This window comes from Esox lucius, chromosome 23 (genome assembly GCF_011004845.1).
Source record: "Esox lucius isolate fEsoLuc1 chromosome 23, fEsoLuc1.pri, whole genome shotgun sequence".
In the NCBI taxonomy this organism is placed as follows: Eukaryota; Metazoa; Chordata; class Actinopteri; order Esociformes; family Esocidae; genus Esox; species Esox lucius.
In genome coordinates this window covers 19075015-19092653 of record NC_047591.1, presented here as the reverse complement: position 1 = coordinate 19092653, position 17639 = coordinate 19075015, and the positions used below count along the sequence as shown (strand labels likewise).

At 42.6% G+C, this 17639-nt stretch overlaps 2 protein-coding genes across 5 annotated transcripts; both read right to left on the bottom strand.

The window, feature by feature from the left end:
- Positions 1 to 2362: 2362 nt before the first annotated feature.
- pus7l (pseudouridine synthase 7 like) lies at positions 2363 to 6865 on the bottom strand. Of its 3 annotated transcripts, none has more exons than XM_010887454.3 (10): positions 6775 to 6865; positions 5645 to 6477; positions 5174 to 5333; positions 4696 to 4888; positions 4283 to 4381; positions 4105 to 4186; positions 3810 to 3972; positions 3479 to 3602; positions 3215 to 3268; positions 2363 to 2774 (listed from the first exon to the last, which is right to left on the bottom strand). In XM_010887454.3, the coding sequence occupies exons 2-10, from the start codon at positions 6459 to 6461 to the stop codon at positions 2430 to 2432; spliced, it is 2037 nt and encodes a 678-aa protein (XP_010885756.2). In that variant the 5' UTR covers positions 6462 to 6477; positions 6775 to 6865; the 3' UTR covers positions 2363 to 2429. The 3 variants fall into 3 exon arrangements, with proteins under 3 accessions (XP_010885756.2, XP_010885755.2, XP_010885754.2); XM_010887453.3 differs by having other exon boundaries at positions 6601 to 6816; XM_010887452.3 differs by having other exon boundaries at positions 6648 to 6816.
- Positions 6866 to 7445: 580 nt separating this feature from the next.
- On the bottom strand, positions 7446 to 16582 carry twf1b (twinfilin actin-binding protein 1b). Of its 2 annotated transcripts, XM_010887451.4 has the most exons (10): positions 16450 to 16579; positions 16016 to 16085; positions 15119 to 15196; positions 14365 to 14543; positions 13202 to 13297; positions 12937 to 13041; positions 10699 to 10824; positions 10243 to 10393; positions 9573 to 9694; positions 7446 to 9324 (listed from the first exon to the last, which is right to left on the bottom strand). In XM_010887451.4, the coding sequence occupies exons 4-10, from the start codon at positions 14515 to 14517 to the stop codon at positions 9160 to 9162; spliced, it is 918 nt and encodes a 305-aa protein (XP_010885753.1). In that variant the 5' UTR covers positions 14518 to 14543; positions 15119 to 15196; positions 16016 to 16085; positions 16450 to 16579; the 3' UTR covers positions 7446 to 9159. The 2 variants fall into 2 exon arrangements, with proteins under 2 accessions (XP_010885753.1, XP_010885752.1); XM_010887450.4 differs by lacking the exon at positions 16016 to 16085 and having other exon boundaries at positions 16450 to 16582.
- Positions 16583 to 17639: the final 1057 nt, after the last annotated feature.

Sequence of the window (17639 nt, the reverse complement as noted above, 5' to 3'; positions counted from 1 at the left end):
AAGTTTCTTCCTAAAATTCAGCCTTCTTAGGGAGTTTTTCCTAGCCACTGAAATCCAACACTGCTGTTGTTTGCTCCTTGGGGTTTAAGGCCGGGTGTCTCTGTAAAGTACTTTGTGACAACTGCTGTTGTTAAAAGGGCTTTATAAATACATTTGATTGATTGATTGACCCTAACCTAAACCCTCATCCTTAATCAGAACCTAACCTTGAAGAAATTCCCTAAAAATAATCTTAAAACTCACCCTAACCTAAATCCTCATCCTTAATCAGAACCTAACCTTGAAAAAGAACCTTAAAAATAATCCTAAACCTCACCCCAACCTAAACACTAATCTGAATCTAACCTTAAAATGTTACCCCCAAACAAAATCCTAAACCTCAACTCTAACCTTAGCTTGACTAAACTGCTTTTTTATGTGGACAGGGCAAGTATCCCCATTCATCAAATGTTCCTGGTTTAACCACAGTTTGGGGACGTTTTTGTCTGTATTTATATTCTCTCTCTCACACACACACACACACACACACACACACACACACGGCTCTGACAGCATCAAAGTAGTTCACAGACACTCAGAGCAGTTCAGGCACATATTTGAGGTTAAGGAGACGCTATGAAGTTAGCTGAGAACAGGACCAGCGCTGACATAACATCCAGTTGTTAAAACACATTAAAGTTGAGGAATTAGAAGTGGCAGAGGCCCAGAGACGTAGACTAGATGCTTGCTGTGTTTAGTTCTGGACATAAAGACACATTAACATTTCACTGTGACACAGGATATAGACTGAAACAGAACCATCCAAGGTCAAACTCTGGACCCAAATAAAAACTAAACCACTTCCATGTATGCTAGTTCCTTTTGGAAAACCTCCGGTCAGGAAGGAGGAGGCTACTCCAGTCTACTTGCCTGTAGGCGGATAATGTGGTAGATACAACACTCCCAACATGTGATTCCTATTAAGACGTCATTACCCATCATGCAGCCTTACGTCACCCAGTCATATGGTCAACATTTGAAGATCATCCAATACAAGACTTTTCACATCTGTCTATTCCGTGGCCTCGACTAGAAACATGCCAGAGGTATAAGCTATTGGAAAGGGAAATAGATCTCATTGTTTGGGGGGAGGGAGTCAAGCTGAAATTAAATGCCTTGAGTTTTGCAGCACTCGTTTGAGGGGAAAAGTACGAGTTTATCATGCAGAAATATATTCCAAAGACACATGAGTTTCAGGTGGGAAGACCAGACTTAATACATTCTGATGTGCCCTGCTTCTGTTCCGGCACTCGACACCCTGTCCCCTGACTTCAGATACAGGTACTTCACCACACAGCGCGTGGAAACCACGTTAAAAGAAATGCAGCTGGTTCGCACTCAAGAAAAAAGTACATAGTATGATCGGAGAGATCGTATTTCTTAATTAATTTTTTTCCCAGGATGCATTAGAAATGGAGAGACATACAAGTTTCAGATGTATGACTTTTTCAGAGTGTATAAAGCAGAAACTTTTGTATCCCTTTGTTTCCAATGCAAACTTGGAAAAAGAAAATGAATGAATTAAGCAATAAGCTCTTTCTGATCTAACAGTAATATGTACTATCTTTGTGAGGAATAAGCTATTTACCACTTCTTTTTGAGTGTAAAACAACTGAATTATGATTTCATCCCTTGCGATTTACGCACCAACAGAACCTCTTTGGATTGCTCATGTTTCTCTTCTTATGATATTGTTATTATTATAAATCAAAAGCCACATCTCCAAACTTTAAGTATACCATATATCTCATTAAGAGACTACAAATAACGAGAAATCCAGTACCATTATAAATTACAGGACTTTGTTTTACAAAGGACTGACAATATCAAAGTCAAAAATCCACACTTACCCACAGAAAAAACCCTGATCGTGTACAAAATGGCACCTCATTCCCTATCTAGTGTGCTTCATTTTAATGTGCCTTTTGAGATGCAGCCAAGCCGTCTGAACTTTATTCAAATTAAACAGGGCCACCCAGAAGGAATGAGAGTTGGGGGGGTAATTATATTGTTTTCATGAGTTCACTTGGTGTTGCAATATGTCTTCATGTTTTTTTTTTTGGCTGAATGAGATATATTAATGACAAGTTAATCAGCAGTTAGACTCGATTCTAATTTCCCGCCTGCTTGCTTGGAGTTAATCCAATGGTTACAGTTAACAGTGATGACAAATGTTCCTTGGTTGGAGTGTATGACAAACTTATGCTTTACTGCCATCTAGTGGTCAACATTGCAGTTTCTTCACATTTATTCAAATCACTTGCAGTGATTGTGGTGCATCTCGATTAACCTAACGTTAGAAACCTTAAAACAGAGAACAGTCTTTATAAGCAGACATTTTTAATGACACACTTTAGAACATTAAAGCACCTATAACTATAATCTCTAGGCTACGGGTCACATTTCATGACCTCTTTAAGGCAAACAGTGGCGTAGCAGGAAGTATCCAGGTCAAAGTTCAACAACATGTTGGGTGTGTCTGCATCCAGATTTCCAAGTGGTGACTTACTGTTGGTCTCTTGGTGACTCCCCCCACCCCCCTGCCTCTCTAGTCTGTAGCTCAGGTTCCGGGGGAGTGCCAGGAGGGGGCGGTAGCAGCCAGGGAGGTTCAGTTTGAGAGAAGAGACTCTGAAACGACAGCTCTGCAGCCCGTCCCGGGTCAGTCTCTCCTGGTACCATGTTCCCACAGCGTTCTCTGGGTACTTCACGCTGTTCCCGGGTATGGGAAGAACCACCTGATGGAAAAACAACACAGAGGTTGACAATGGATTCCTTGGCATAAGCAGGAGTCACATAGATGCAATGATACGAACACGTGATGCGTGTAGTGAGTTGTTTCACAGATAGACGTTTTGTGTGGCCTTCGTATATTTAAAGCCAGTGACTCACTCAGGGCTAATACACCGCTGTTTAGTTTAGTCAGTCAGGGAGCCAGTCAGTCAGTCAGTCAGGGAGCCAGTCAGTCAGTCAGTCAGGGAGTCAGTCAGTCAGTCAGTCAGGGAGTCAGTCAGTCAGTCAGTCAGGGAGCCAGTCAGTCAGTCAGGGAGCCAGTCAGTCAGTCAGTCAGGGAGTCAGTCAGTCAGGGAGTCAGTCAGTCAGGGAGTCAGTCAGTCAGGGAGCCAGTCAGTCAGGGAGCCAGTCAGTTAGTCAGTCAGGGAGTGTCCACTCAGCATACCTCCGCTAATGAGAAGGCTCCCTCCTCCTCTTCTGCGGCTGTAACAGCGTGAATCTAGGACGGCAGAGAGGGCAAAGGTACATTTCTGCCAGGTCTTTATCAATGTTTACATATCACCTAAAAGGCACACAGAGCTGCAATGATTTTAAAAGGGAGAATCAACTGGCATCGAACTCCGAATAAAAAAAAAAAAGAGATTCTCACAAGCAAATTTCTTTCTATCCGATTCACTTGTTGCAAGTTTCACTGTTAACATGGGCATACCTGAGGTGGGCTGGGTTCCCCTGCCTCTGCTCGTCCTCCGTTCTTCCCCCGGACCAGGTCTCCCTGCCGGACCTTGTGGCCCAGCGTGGTCAGTCGGTGTGTAACTGCCTCATTCCAGACCCGACTGCAAGTCACAGGACAACCTCTCTGTAAACGCCCAGATCATTTTCCAAAACAGAGTCCAAGGACTCGAGGATTTTCTGCGAGACGACTCTGAAGATTTTCCAACCAGGATAACTCAGGCCGGGATTTCTTGGACCACAGCGTTTGCATGCAATCAAACAAATAAGGATTCTCATTCATTTAAAACCATGAAAACACAAGACGATACCTGCAGTATGCATGCAGGTAGAAAACCCTCATGCCGTGGGGAAGGCTGAGCCAGGCTCGGGTGCAGCCGTCTGGGCCTGTGCCGTATCGGTGGAGGGCTCTCAGCATCAGTCTCTCCCTGGCCTTGGACGCGGGCATCAATGCCAGGGCCTCCTTGGCGTTACCTGACAGGAAAACAAGAGCGGGTGTACAGGCGTCCAAATAGAGCGGAAACAGTAGACGTGTATTATTCATCGGACAAAGGTTGGGCCCAGACAGACAGGAAATAGCAACTGGCGTGACGAGAAACTACCAACCTGTCTGGATGAAGTGCCTCTTGGCAACACTCTGAGGGCCATCGCCCTCCTCCGGCGTGAGGAACAGTCGAATCGCTGTCACCTAAAACCCATTTAACACCATGGAACAAACATGCAACAACAGACACGGGCTGTTCCAGGTTCTTGTGTGATTGGATTCAGAACAAAAAATGTGTACCATGTCCTCTCGGAGCAGGGCGAGTCCAACACAGTCCGACTGAACACTCTGTCCAGTCCCGAACCTTTGCGGTCCATAGTAATTCACAAACCCCCTGACCTGAAGGGGTTGAGATTTAACATCAAATCAAATACAGATCAGAGGACAATCTGAGGTCAATTTACCCACAATTCAGCACAAATGACCATCACATGCATAAGTGCACCAAGAGACTCAATCCACCTCAGTAAGAAAAACCTTGGTTTGACTAATCACAATCTTGGCGTTTTGTTCACTAGCTCAATTATACATTTTAGTGTTAGTTTGGACAAACCCATGCACAAGCATGTAAACACACATACACACACACACACACACACACACACACACACACATAAAGGGTAAAGGCAGTGAACTGTCCTGTAGTCACTAACCTTAACATTCTCCACTGCTTCCTCCACCAGTGAGTCCAAGCCGGTCCGATCCTGGCCGTGCGGTCTCAGGTCCCGAACCAGCAGGTCAAAGTGGTTCCCCTGGAGTCTGCCCAGATGGAGGGGTTCGGAGACGGAGCGAAACGAGGAGAGGACCATGCCTCTCTTCTCAAACTCACCGGCCTTCTCCTTCAGCCTGACAGCACACAACGTCCTCATAATGACTGGTTTTTACATGAACTCACTGCTTTAACATCTTACAAATGCGTGAACGTGCCGGTGGGATATTCATTCAGTGGAACCTAAACAGAATGTGGACCAATGAAAACAACTACATTAAATAGCCAACATCACCATCATCATCATCGTTGTCGGAGCATAGCCGAGGTTAGCCCAGGTGTTTAGTCTTTGCAGTCATCGGGTAACTGAGCAAACGACTTACAGTAAAAAAAACTAATAAAAACAAAATAATAATATGTACTGTTGTGGTGTTATCTTCTTGACCACCATGGACTGGTAGGTGATGGCTCTCTTGTCCTTGATGCCAGCGTAGGTAAAGTCAGAGGGCAGGACCCCCAGGATGGCAGCCAAGTAGCTGATAGCCTCCAGAGTCTCCAGATTCTCCTTCTTCAGGATGAACGCTGCAAGGAAAGAAATGCAACATTATCCACTCCAGCTTACAATTTAAAACACAGCGCCAGTACGCGGTATCAGGTAGCACGCAAGTATGAAACAGTGTTATGAGTGAGACGAGGTTGGCACTAGATGCTGATTTAAGGTCAACTTCATGGTGGATGGGCACTAGATCAGGTTCTGAGGCCAACTTCTACCCAGAGCTATAGTTTACGATAAATACATGTATCATAAGAGTAAAACATATAAAATAATAGAAAACAGGATGGAGAGAGAGAAAAAGAAATGGCGTTGGTAGACATCTCTCTGCCACTCTCACCTGTATAAACCTCTTTGCTACACTCATCAGCGGTCCTCTTCTTTGGTTTTTCTCTCAACCTCACCGTTATTGCGGTCTTGTTTTCTTGGTCACTGAAGCTCTTGGTCTCCACCAGTTTCCCAAACCTCTTACTGAGGAAGTGATGAACGGCTGTCCTGTGCACCTTTTGGTCATCACTCTTGAAGGTGTACACAGAGTTGGGAATCTTGGCGTCTATGAACCTGAAAAAGTCTTCAGCCTCTTCCTCTGAGACCAAACCTGAAAGGTGCTTAAAGTCAGGGTCCTCCCTCACCCTGATCTCTGACTGGTTGGTAACCGTCAACAGGAAGGGAAAGTTGTGTCGGACAGCACGGTGGACATTGGCTCTTTGGTGTTTGTCTGGGAAAGAACCCAGAGACAACTCTTCATAGGCCAACTTCTCCCCACAGCTGTCACTGGGATTCCATGATGTTTCTCTCAGCTTGACAGTGAATCGCTCAATTTCTTCATTGACATCCTGACCCAGTATCAAGCTTAAGTCAAAAGAGTCCCCATTCTGACAAGGTTCTGTATCCCTACGATCCGGAGTATATTCCTCTGGTTTAAGGCTACATTTTGGGTTTACAATCTTCCCGCTATCAGACTTGTTGACACTGGGGCATGCCTCAGTAACGTTAGATGACTGACCATCAGACGTACTGGGATTAGTGACCATCTGTCCATGGATGTCGATCTCTGTAACTATAAAGTCTTTGGTGTAGTTCTTGATGGTTCCATAGAAGCCTTCATGTTCTGAGATGTAGCGCCAAAGGCCATTTGCATCCTCTTCCATTTTCATTTCATCTGATAAGGTCCTGTTGCAACAGAAGGCAAAAACACAATATAACGTCAGCTCGCAGGTATTTCTTAATAAATCTTTTATACAAATAACACGAAAATCACAGGAGAGGTCACCAGTTATGCAATGTGTAACACACGTTTTAGTCGTTCAATTAACCCATTTAACAACAGCATTCAGGCTTACACCATAGCTGGCATATTACGCTGTTTAACAAGCTCAACCAACAGCGGGAAACATCTTTCAACTATTTTTTCAATGACAATTACGGCATAAAGTGGTTTACTGCTAAAGAAATGTCTAATAAACATACACATATAAAGAACGGTTTGCATAGCATTGTAATTCTTCCGCATTACGTCATGTGACTACAAATATTTAAAGGGCAAGTGACCTCTATCTCAAGCTTACCAAACTGTTGTGTTCTGCTAAAGACAAAATATCAGTCGAACGTTATATTTATTACACAGTATAAAGATCATAGTTCAGCAAATCAGTAGCAGATTTTAACAAACAATTCGCATTTAAAATGTATTTTCCTGTATGTCAAAACTCTATATAAATAATTTATTAAAATGGGTCACAATAAAAATAATTCACATTATTATGATTTTATTACAGAGTAGGAATGTAGAAAACGATGTTTCCAGTTTGGATTGACTATCATCAATTGATGGCTGACCAGCCAGCCAACATTAATTTTAATCTTTTATGTGCCAAGGCCAAGGGTTTATCTTAATGCTTGTGCCAAAGAGATTACAACGCAATGCAGATTTGGGATACAATTTCCGCTTACACTGCTAGCCTCATTCAGAGAGCAATGCTCCATTCAACGAGCTCACACCTGTCAGTGGTTAGAAGGCTTGTATATCAACAACCACTACTACTACTACTACTACTACTACTACTACTACTACTACTACTACTACTACTACTACTACTACAAGAGTACTAGTAAAACATCTGAAATTAACACAAGGGAAGTGTGATTTTTTATATTTTTATTTACTTCACTTCTTTAGACAATTTGATTCATTGAAAGACAAAAACATTTGAGACATTACATAACATGGTAATTTCAACTATCTACTTCTATGGTTCCTTCTGAATTTATTCCTTCTGAAAAGTAGCTTCACAAACTGCTACAGGAAAAACACGTAATAGTGGTCTGCCTTTATATTCAATCAGTAGATGGATCTTCAATAACAATTTACCTGGGAGTCTCAGCCCCCTCCCTTCATCGTGTATTAAACAAACATGCGCGCGCGCACACAAACACACACACACACCATTGTCTCATGGGGGAAAACTTGCCGCAGTGGTTTGCATTGCATATTATGTGGGGTTACATCAATAGCGTGAAATGCACAAGAAACCAACCCTGATTGACAAACAGATCTGAGTATGAAATGGCACAAATAGTGCATTATATTGGGGATAGGGTGTGTTCTGGGATTGGCCCTGGTGAAAATTGGTGCACTATACTGAGAATGGGTTTCCATTCCGGACGCACCCAGGCACTTTCTCTCTCAGACAGATCGACAAACAGATTGCTTTAGAAACGGTCGACGCTCAGGTCGATTCAGGTATTAAGACCTCTCAGTTTCAGGACATCGCACAAAAATACAGTACGTCAGAGACATAGAAAAATAGTTTCTCTACGATTTCCTTCTTCAGTAGAAGTCACTAAACGCTTGCTACAGTAGCGCCCATACAACTACATCGCGGTCTGATTCTTAAATGTACGCTTGAGACTGTACAAATTAATTTTGTAATATTCATTATTCCTCTTAAATCTCACTGGTCCAACACACTTGGTGCGTACAGTACATTGTTAAATGAATAAAAAAAAATCCTCAGGCTTTCTTAAGACATCCACAGATCCTCACTTTGCCTCTCTTCACTCCCAATTCTTCATAAGCATGGTCATATGCCCACCACTGCAAATTAATAATAAAAAAACATATTGATCTAAATCAATTTTTTTAAAAGACGATCTTCTTGGAACACTAGGTGGTCCATTGTGTTTTCTGCTTACATTTAGGGCGACAAGAAAATGATGAAGTCCTCAACTCTGATCCTGAAGGGTTAACGGTCCAGTAACCGATTGATGTGAAGCAATTCATTAATGAACTGCTAAAACATAGTCGGCATTGAATTACCACAAGATGAAGTTGTCAGATCAATATCACACATTGAAAAAAACGAAATGTGTTCATAAATCAAAGCTCTCCAGAACCACGATCAGGAACCATATGCGTTTCTTAGTGTTTTGCAAATAATCTGAAAAAGAAAACATTGGCTAGAGCTCTAAAGGAAAACGTTCTCTCTCCTGCCCTCGCGATTCTCCCGTGTGTTTTGTCAATACATGCCACCTAACTATCTAACAAGCTACATTTGTAAGTACTAGGTTCACAGGTTTGTGTGTCATGGCTTATATTAGTGTTGTCATCTGCGTGTGCATAGTTCGTACAGTCTACAGGCTGGTTTTCTATGAGGTTAAAGGTTATTAGGAGGGAGTCATTTCAATACGGCTGTGTCCCAATCGGCATCCACACCTTATAGAGTGCACCGCCTTTGACACAGGTGGCTCTGATCAAACGCAGTGCACGACAGAGTGGTGGATTGGGTGCCAATGAAGGGACCTTATATTCTACGTGGAATGTTCCATTGAAGACTAAAACCGAGGGGTGTTTCGTTAGTCTTCCTCCCCATCCCCTGGAGGTCGTGTGATCCTGCGGCCCCCTTTCTTCCCCGCGGGGCCCTTGGGTTTGGCAAAGGCCTGCCTGTGGGCATGCTGCTTAGGGTGGACCTCCTCATACAGGAATTCCGCGGTGAGCTCGTCGCCGTTGTCGATCTCCAGCTGCGGAGGGAGTTCATAATCAATCGGCTAGCAGGGATACTTTGATGCTCTTTCGTAGATTGCATGACAGGGGTGCTAAAAATATTTCCTATTTTCATGCTTAAGTCAGCATATTCGCCGCACCACAGGACAAATGTGTCCCAACAGTTGAATGTCGACTTGATCGTTTTTTTTCCCTTCACTTTTTTACTTTGTGATGCAAAACACGTTGGTTCAGTGTGGTGTCATGAACGTGACCCGGTTCTTACCTTTTTGGCTATTTGGATGCCCAGGTTGCCTTCCACTGTATCAATGAGAGGGTTCTTACAGCTAGAATATAGCATTCTCTCCCTGATGCTGCATTTATACCCCGGCATGGAATAAATGAACACTGGAAGTGGAATAGGAAAATGCTTTGAATATCAGGTTACAACGTGGAATAGATTAATACTGGAAGTGGAATAGGAAAATGGTTTGAATATCAGGCTATAACGTGGAATAGATGAATACTGGAAGTGGAATAGGAAAATGCTTTGAATATCAGGCTACAACGTGGAATAGATTAATACTGGAAGTGGAAAAGGAAAATGCTTTGAATATCAGGCTACAACGTGGAATAGATGAATACTGGAAGTGGAATAGGAAAATGGTTTGAATATCAGGCTACAACGTGGAATAGATGAATACTGGAAGAGGAATAGGAAAATGCTTTGAATATCAGGCTACAACATGGATTAGATGAAAACTGGAAGTGGAACAGGAAAATGCTTTGAATATCAGGCTACAACGTGGAATAGATGAATACTGCAACACACGTAACAAAACACTTTTGTTGTAATAACATATTACAATTAAGCTATGGATAGTATGAGTACGAAGCAAATTTTTTTCATCTAATCTTTTCCCCTCACAGTGTGTATAAGACATTGTTGTATCTACCTGTGGACTCAAGGTAGTCTCCTTCATGTGAATGCTTGTACAGGAAGAAGTGGTATCGGGGTGCATCCCTGGGGATCCGTTTGGGAAGATCCTTCAGTTCTGTAGGACTGGTGCCAGAGAGCTTTATGGACTCATTCCGAAAATCGATTTCCTGGTGATGCCGGTAGACACAAAAACATGGACACTGAGGAAGAGTCGGGTTGTGACAAGGACAGTGGCGCATTCTATCATAATGGATCCACAATAAGCTTAGTATTATACCCTAGCCATGAATCCCATAAAACCCATAAATAAAGAGTGTGTGTCTAGTGTTCTAGTTACATCTCCTCTGGCAAATGCTGAATGCAGACGCGTGCCAGTGGACATACCTACAGGCAAGGGAGGAGCACACAAAAACTGCCGATCGTTGTGCTCAAATAAGGATATGTGAGGGTTCCAGGCAGAGCGGAGACTCACCAGCTGCACATAGCTGGTCCTCTTCTCTCGAAACTGCTCCAGAGCCTGAATGGCATCCCTCTGCATGGGGAAGGCCACGCCCGCCAGGGTCTGCTGCTTAGTGTCCACGCTGATGTCCGTCTGGACCTGGGCACGGAGACACAACATCAATGGTCAAGGGGGGCGACGGTCTAAATCACTGAGGTTTAGGTTGAGGGAAAACTGGCCCGGTGGCCCAAAAACTAAATGTGCAGCCCCTGGCCTTTTGGGTGTCCCGCTCTCTTGCCATAACAGTTAGTGACTAGGAGTCACATAAATCCCTTCCAGATTGGAATTTCAGTGGTTTTCAGGAACGAAATGCGGGAATGTTTATATGATCCCCTTTTATACACATAAAGCCATTGATGTAGATGGAATTCTGAGAGGTGGAAAGCGTTAACCAGTCTATGTTCCTGAACACAAACAGGAATATAATGTGAGTGTCAGAGGCAAGTGTTGCCTGTGTGATTGGTCAGTCAGTTAATAGGGACAGTCTCCTAGTGTTGGCTTAACTGTACTTACTACTTGCTAATAGCATGTGTTATTACAATATTATATTATCTTAAGCAGATATACAAGCATGGGGAACATAAAGCTGTGTTACAGACTGACTGCCTTGTAGGTTATTTAATGCTTTTAGCTAATTACTGCTGACTAATAACATTGGTTGGCTCGCTAAGAACTAGATGTATTACATCTGGGCTTGAATTGAGCATGCATAATTACACGGTTTGTACTATGCTTTTTTGGCAGTATGCATGATGAAGTTGGAGTTCTGCTGGTACATACGGTATTACAGTTCATTTTCGAGTCCAAAAACATAAACAGTCTAGTCAGATGTGCATCTTTAGTGAAACTTTATAACTGGTTCACCCAAGTATCTCAAAGTCACAGCGCAGAAGACCAAAATGCCTGCAAATCCTGCCTCAGCAATACAGCTTGGTTTATACAAATCCAACAAAATTGGACTGGTCGGTTGGCCCCGCCAAAAATGATTTCTATCAGCTTTGTTGCCTCCATGCCTTTCAAATAGAAAAAAACATTTCATGGCATGGTTAAATGTATGGTATTTAGCTCTGCACTCGGATATATCATCAGTAATTGGATGTGAAAAACACTCAAAATCACCAGGCTGTATTTTGAGGTCTAGACTTGCCTAAACTCTCAAAAAAACAAACAAAGGCTAAGTCTGTGCTAGCCCCAATTGGGTATTTGTGTATCCTTTAAATCAGCAAAAAGATGCCTAATGAATACTGTAATTGCATCTTCAGTTACGGATATCAACAACATCCATAAAAATGAACATAAAATGAATAGATGATAATTGAACAATTTAATGCACATACTACGTTCGCTATGCTCTTTTGAGAGATTCCCTCACATGTTGAGCTTAACGGGATGACACTGCCAACGACATACGCTCTCTTGTACGTTAAAGATTGGGCGGCATTCTTTTTCCATCCATCAACTTATTACAAACAGCGGGGTTCTCAGCAAATGGATAGTAAATATCTGAAAGCCTCTTTACTCACAGGCCCCACATGTAGATTAGTGGGGAATTATCTTGCCCAATACGGCTGGTGCCTGAGAATGGGAATCCTACTCAACACTCTAGTGAATGCCATTGTGTGTGTGTGTGTGTGTGTGCTAGGGCCGGCTCTTTGAACTGGGCCTTTAGGCAGCTTAGGAAGGAGCCCCTCATGTTTTGGAGAGTTAGACACTCATGGGTCTATATCTTTACGAACAGCCAACCACCAGTACACTCCACAGATGGGTATGAAACCCCCACGGAGGCCCACGATGGTGCTTTGTTTGCGTTAACGGCGAGATGGTTAACCTTGAAACTTCGGTGTGTCCTGACATCAGATGGGTTTAAAAGAGGTGAAACAGACCGGTAGAGGCCAGAGGCATTTGGAGGTGTTTAAAACCTGGGAGCCTGGGCCTGGTGTGACTTCGCACTTGGCTGATACAGTTTGCTTTCCCAACGGGGAGAAGGTGTGGCTGTATCCATGATCACACCGTGTTGCTACAAAAATACATTTTGTTATCACAGATGCATGAAGCAAAGGAATCTGGGTCAACGGATGGTCTAGTGAGCAATACAAAGAATTGACTATATTGATCCGGAACGGACTTCCAGCTGTATTGTATATCGGTCCCTTTCCACCACATGCATCGCAGTCACCTAAACTTGTTGTGAAAATGTATTTGTGTTTCTACCTCATTCAGTTTGATTTGCCTCAGTTCCTCCTCAGCAGCTGTCAATGGTTGTGGGGCAGCCTGGGCGATCAGGTACTTTCTGTACCCACTCAGAGACATATCATCCTGGGGAGAGAGGGGACAGTGAGATGGGTGGACTGGAGCTTAGCGTCTGTATTTGGAGGGCTGACCTTGGATCAGTTTAGCATATGAGCCCTGGTTTGGCATGCCCACCCAGGCCATTAAGTCAACATTATCCTGACGCTCTTTATTTTCTGCAATTTACCTCGACTGTGCCAAATATCTCATCTTTAATATGTCCACCACCAAACTCTTTTTTTAGTGTAGCTCTTGTAGCAGCATATAACATCTTCTGGCGAACCTATAGATGTAGGAGAGATACATATTTAGTAATTTGCACCCAACGCTAAAAATGACAGTACATTGCAATCTGAACTAAAACAATTTGTTGATATTGGCATGGTAGGCAGCACTTCCATAACTTTTTGACTTATGGTGCATTCAGGTTTAGGATGAAAGCCATGTTATTCTTAATTCTATTGCAAACTGATAATCAGTGGTTCCCAACTCTGGTCCTCGAGTACCCCCAACAGTACACATTTTTGTTGTAGCCCTGGACAAGCACACCCAATTCAACTCAATGAGAGCCTGATAATTAGTTGACAAGTTGAATCAGCTGTGCTTGGCTGGGGCTACAATGAAAATGTGTACTGTTGGGGGTACTTGAGGACCGTAGTTGGGAACCACTGTGATAGATAGTATTGGTTGCTTTTAGAAATTATAACAGGAAATATTAGAATTGCAAATATACTTGTTTAATACCACAACAGGACCTTCTGCTTGACAGCCACTTTAGACTTGGCTTAAAAGCTAAACATGAATTTACACTTTTCAATGCGATGTAGGTAGAGATACATTGACCATAAAGGGATTTACTTTCATGTGAAAATGTGTTTGAAGTAAAGGGTTCTCTCACTCTATGAATAGGAAACCACAGACCAGATGTGTGTTAGAGCCAGCACTGTGGGAGGCCTGGTTACATTCTCCAGTTAACCAACCCCTACTTTGTAGAAGGCTGTTGGGCACTAGCCTCTTAGCCACAGTGCTACCTGGACACTGTGTTGGGAATTCTGTAAACAGGGCACTAGGATAGATATTCTGTATCTTCCATTCCTTGAAACTCAGGGCAGTATCGCTCATTACAGTGCTATCACACAAAAAATACTTTTATAAATGTCCCATAACAAAAAAAGGGCCCGCACTCTCAACTAAAACCAGTGGATATCCAGCATAACCACGCAAAAAGGCCAGCAACATCACACACTCCGAGATCACCATGGCATTTGGACAGCGTAGGAAGACGCGCTGTTACCGGTACTTAAACACACACAGCCGCACAAGCAAACGGTCAAAGGCAAGCGAACATACGGGCGAGCGGTCCGGCGACCAGGCCAGGAAGAGCCACTCGTATCCCTGGTTGTTGGTGGAGTCCAGCCGGTACAGCAGGTAGGAGGGCATATCCTCCTGCAGGAGAGGCAGCACGAAGGCATCGTACTCCTGGTCCCACTTCCTAGATGCCATCTTGGCACCGCCGAGCACCAGGGTCTCTGAAATACAGAGGAAAGGACATCGACGGGTTTAACAGCAGCTGGAAAAAGTCTGGCCCGTCATTTTAGGCCAGGGATTTTTCCAGATTAACACTAATAGCAGTCAGCTAACAGATATCCAAAGTTACATGGGAGTGCAAAGGGAAACAACGTTATAACTGCTGTCATGTAGGTGCCGACACCATATGTTTTGGGATTCTCACGATTCTTGGGATTCTGTGTTTATTGCAATTTGAAACTGTTGATATTCTTTTTAATTAGACAGACTAAACCGTCCACTTGAATTCTAAAGGCACATTTAAACTAAATATATACTCTGTCACGACCACGTAGAAGGATGGATATTCACTGGACACATACAGCCATAATATCTAATGTCTGATTTGACAAATATCCCCTTTTACCGTTTTAAATTCACTCACAACAAATACAACCCTAATTGTAACAAATCAAGTTTCACAAGCTTTGTAGTGGCCCGGCATAAACCACCACACTATTCACATTTTGACTGCATTGTACAGTGGTTTGGGCCCCTCTCTGATCAACTGCTGTGACTGGTTAGGCTACATACTCACCCTTCTCAATGACAAGCTTTAGCAAGCGATAGGCTCCGTTCCTCGCCTTAGCAAAGATTTCTTTCACTTCCGCCGCAGCTGCGAATTTAAAACCAATTAGTCACTTGTCCATACACAGTTTGACTCAAAGAGAGACATTGTTCATACAACAGAGACTACTCAACTAGAGTATAAAGCCTGTTAGCCTACTTGACAGTCAAGTGTAGAATATACTGGTCATATATGGTAACGATTGTTAATCAACGTCAACAAGAATGTTTTTAGGACAGATAAACAAAGGCAACTAATCCGACTCTGTTATTGCCTGCAAAAACTGAGAATAACCATAAAGAATTTAAAGATGTTTGTTGTGGGGGGTGGCCTGAATAATAAGGATCAAAATTCTGATTATTAGGTGTGGTTTTAATGTTAAGGACAGTCCTACAAAAATCTCAAAAAACAATCTAGTGCTTATGGAATATAGAATAACACTGTAGTAAATAATGTTAACAAAGAGGCTGAAAAAAAAGCAATACAGATTCCAAAAACATACGGGAATGATTCTTTCCTGAAAGGAACATAAGTAAAATGTTATTCAAAACTCCCCGATGTGTTTAAAGAAACTGACCACTGACAAAAGAAATTTCTCTTTGTTAATGTTTCTTTCCCTTTTTTATATTTTCCTTTGTGTTGTGGCACATCTTGTTTGTAAAAACAAGATTTCTGAATAAAACCCAAGTCTTCTTCCGGCACTTAACGTAATTGTAAAGCCTTTCACATGCTATGATAAACATAGCTCTGATAACCTACTGGCCAAAGTAGGTGACCCACATGTTTTCCAGCCAGTCAGTAGTTACATAAACATCGACACAGTTGTATCTCATCCTAGCAACACAAACAAACAAAAGAGCAACATACAGTATTCATCTTGATCTTGTCACCCAGATTTATTTACTGTAAGGCATTTGATGAGGGCGATCAATGTTACCTAGAAAAAAACGTTGAAACTGCAGATCAGAGACATTGCAGCTGCAGCATAATTTTTTTTTTTATGACAAACTGCAGTGTCGGTATGCGGCGCAACAATCTCAGTTTAATCACAGCAGGATGGCCATAGTTCAACGCATTGGTGAAATCACTTGTCATTGACTATTTTCAATCGCACTGTGCGCGGCGATGCCAGTAGCTAATTCAACATTGCAGATATGCACTGCTTTTTCTCGCTGCTTATGCAGAACACACAACAGGTTTTCTAAGGCTTTATTCATTCTAATGTCATGGACGACAATCACACCATATATTCCGTTGTAGTTAGGACTCCTCGTAACAAAAAGCAAAATGTGTGTCATTACCTTGTATGCCTGTTTGATGCGACATTATGCCTGTCTCCTTTCCTTTAGGTCGCCCGGGCCGTTGGATTAGATGGAAAAGAACAAGGAAGAAACCAAACTACAGTAATTTGATTGACCTGCCTCTGCTGTGATGTCATCACGCATGTGATGATGGAGCGGTAACGCGCGCGTATTACAACGTTCTAGAGTCGTTTGTCGTGTTGTTCATTGTTACTACAGTATTAGCATGTACATGATGAAATGTTTTTCAATAAAGCAATGAATTTGTAGTTATGATGAGAATAATTTGTAACATGAAACTTAAACTGACTGTTATTGTACACAATTCCAGTCCCTGATTACTACGGAATGGATTAATAATTGACTTTCAACAAATAGGTCACAACAATGTATGTTATCTCATTCAAACGACTGAATTATTTCCTATCTATCATGTGCAATTGCAAAGCTGTCTAATAACAACTCATCACACATACTAATAGGTCAAATAACACAACTCGGACAGGCTACATCTCCCAAAAGAGCTTCTACTACATATTCCGCCCAGAGCTTTGGGCGTTGCCACGTTTTTCTCAACAGCTACTAATCAAGTAAGTCTGCTCAGATTCTACCATGTCATTTCCTCCTTACATCCAGTGCCGACTGTATGGTTTGAGTTGTACCTCCACCCACTCTCTCCTACAGTCCTGGATCAACACAGTCAGAACCGGGTAATTTCATGCCAAGTAAGGGGGAATTTGGGTGGGGCAGCTCCACCACACGCCCTGCCCGAGACATTGACCAGCTATTACTACTCCTCCACAGGGCTTCCTCTGAAAGTGTCCTGTACACTGGTGGTCATGTTTATAGGCCACACAAACAGGTACAAATATATTCAAACTAAACGGCACAGGAGTGTTTGCATCTGTTTGACTCTGTAGACTCATATGCTACAGTTGTTGTTTGTGTGTTCATTTGGATTGTTGTGTCATACCTTCTCATATAGTAACAAAATCCTTCCAAATAGTTATTATGCTGTTATCCCCCATGGCCTTCCACTAAAACTGTGCAATACAGTAATGTAAGACTCCAGTCCCACCTGAATCAGGGTAAAAGTGTCCAGCCTTATGGGGCACTACGCATCAATCACTTTATATATATCCTGTGAACCTGTTCTGCGACTCTACAGACCTGTTTAAATACAGAAACCT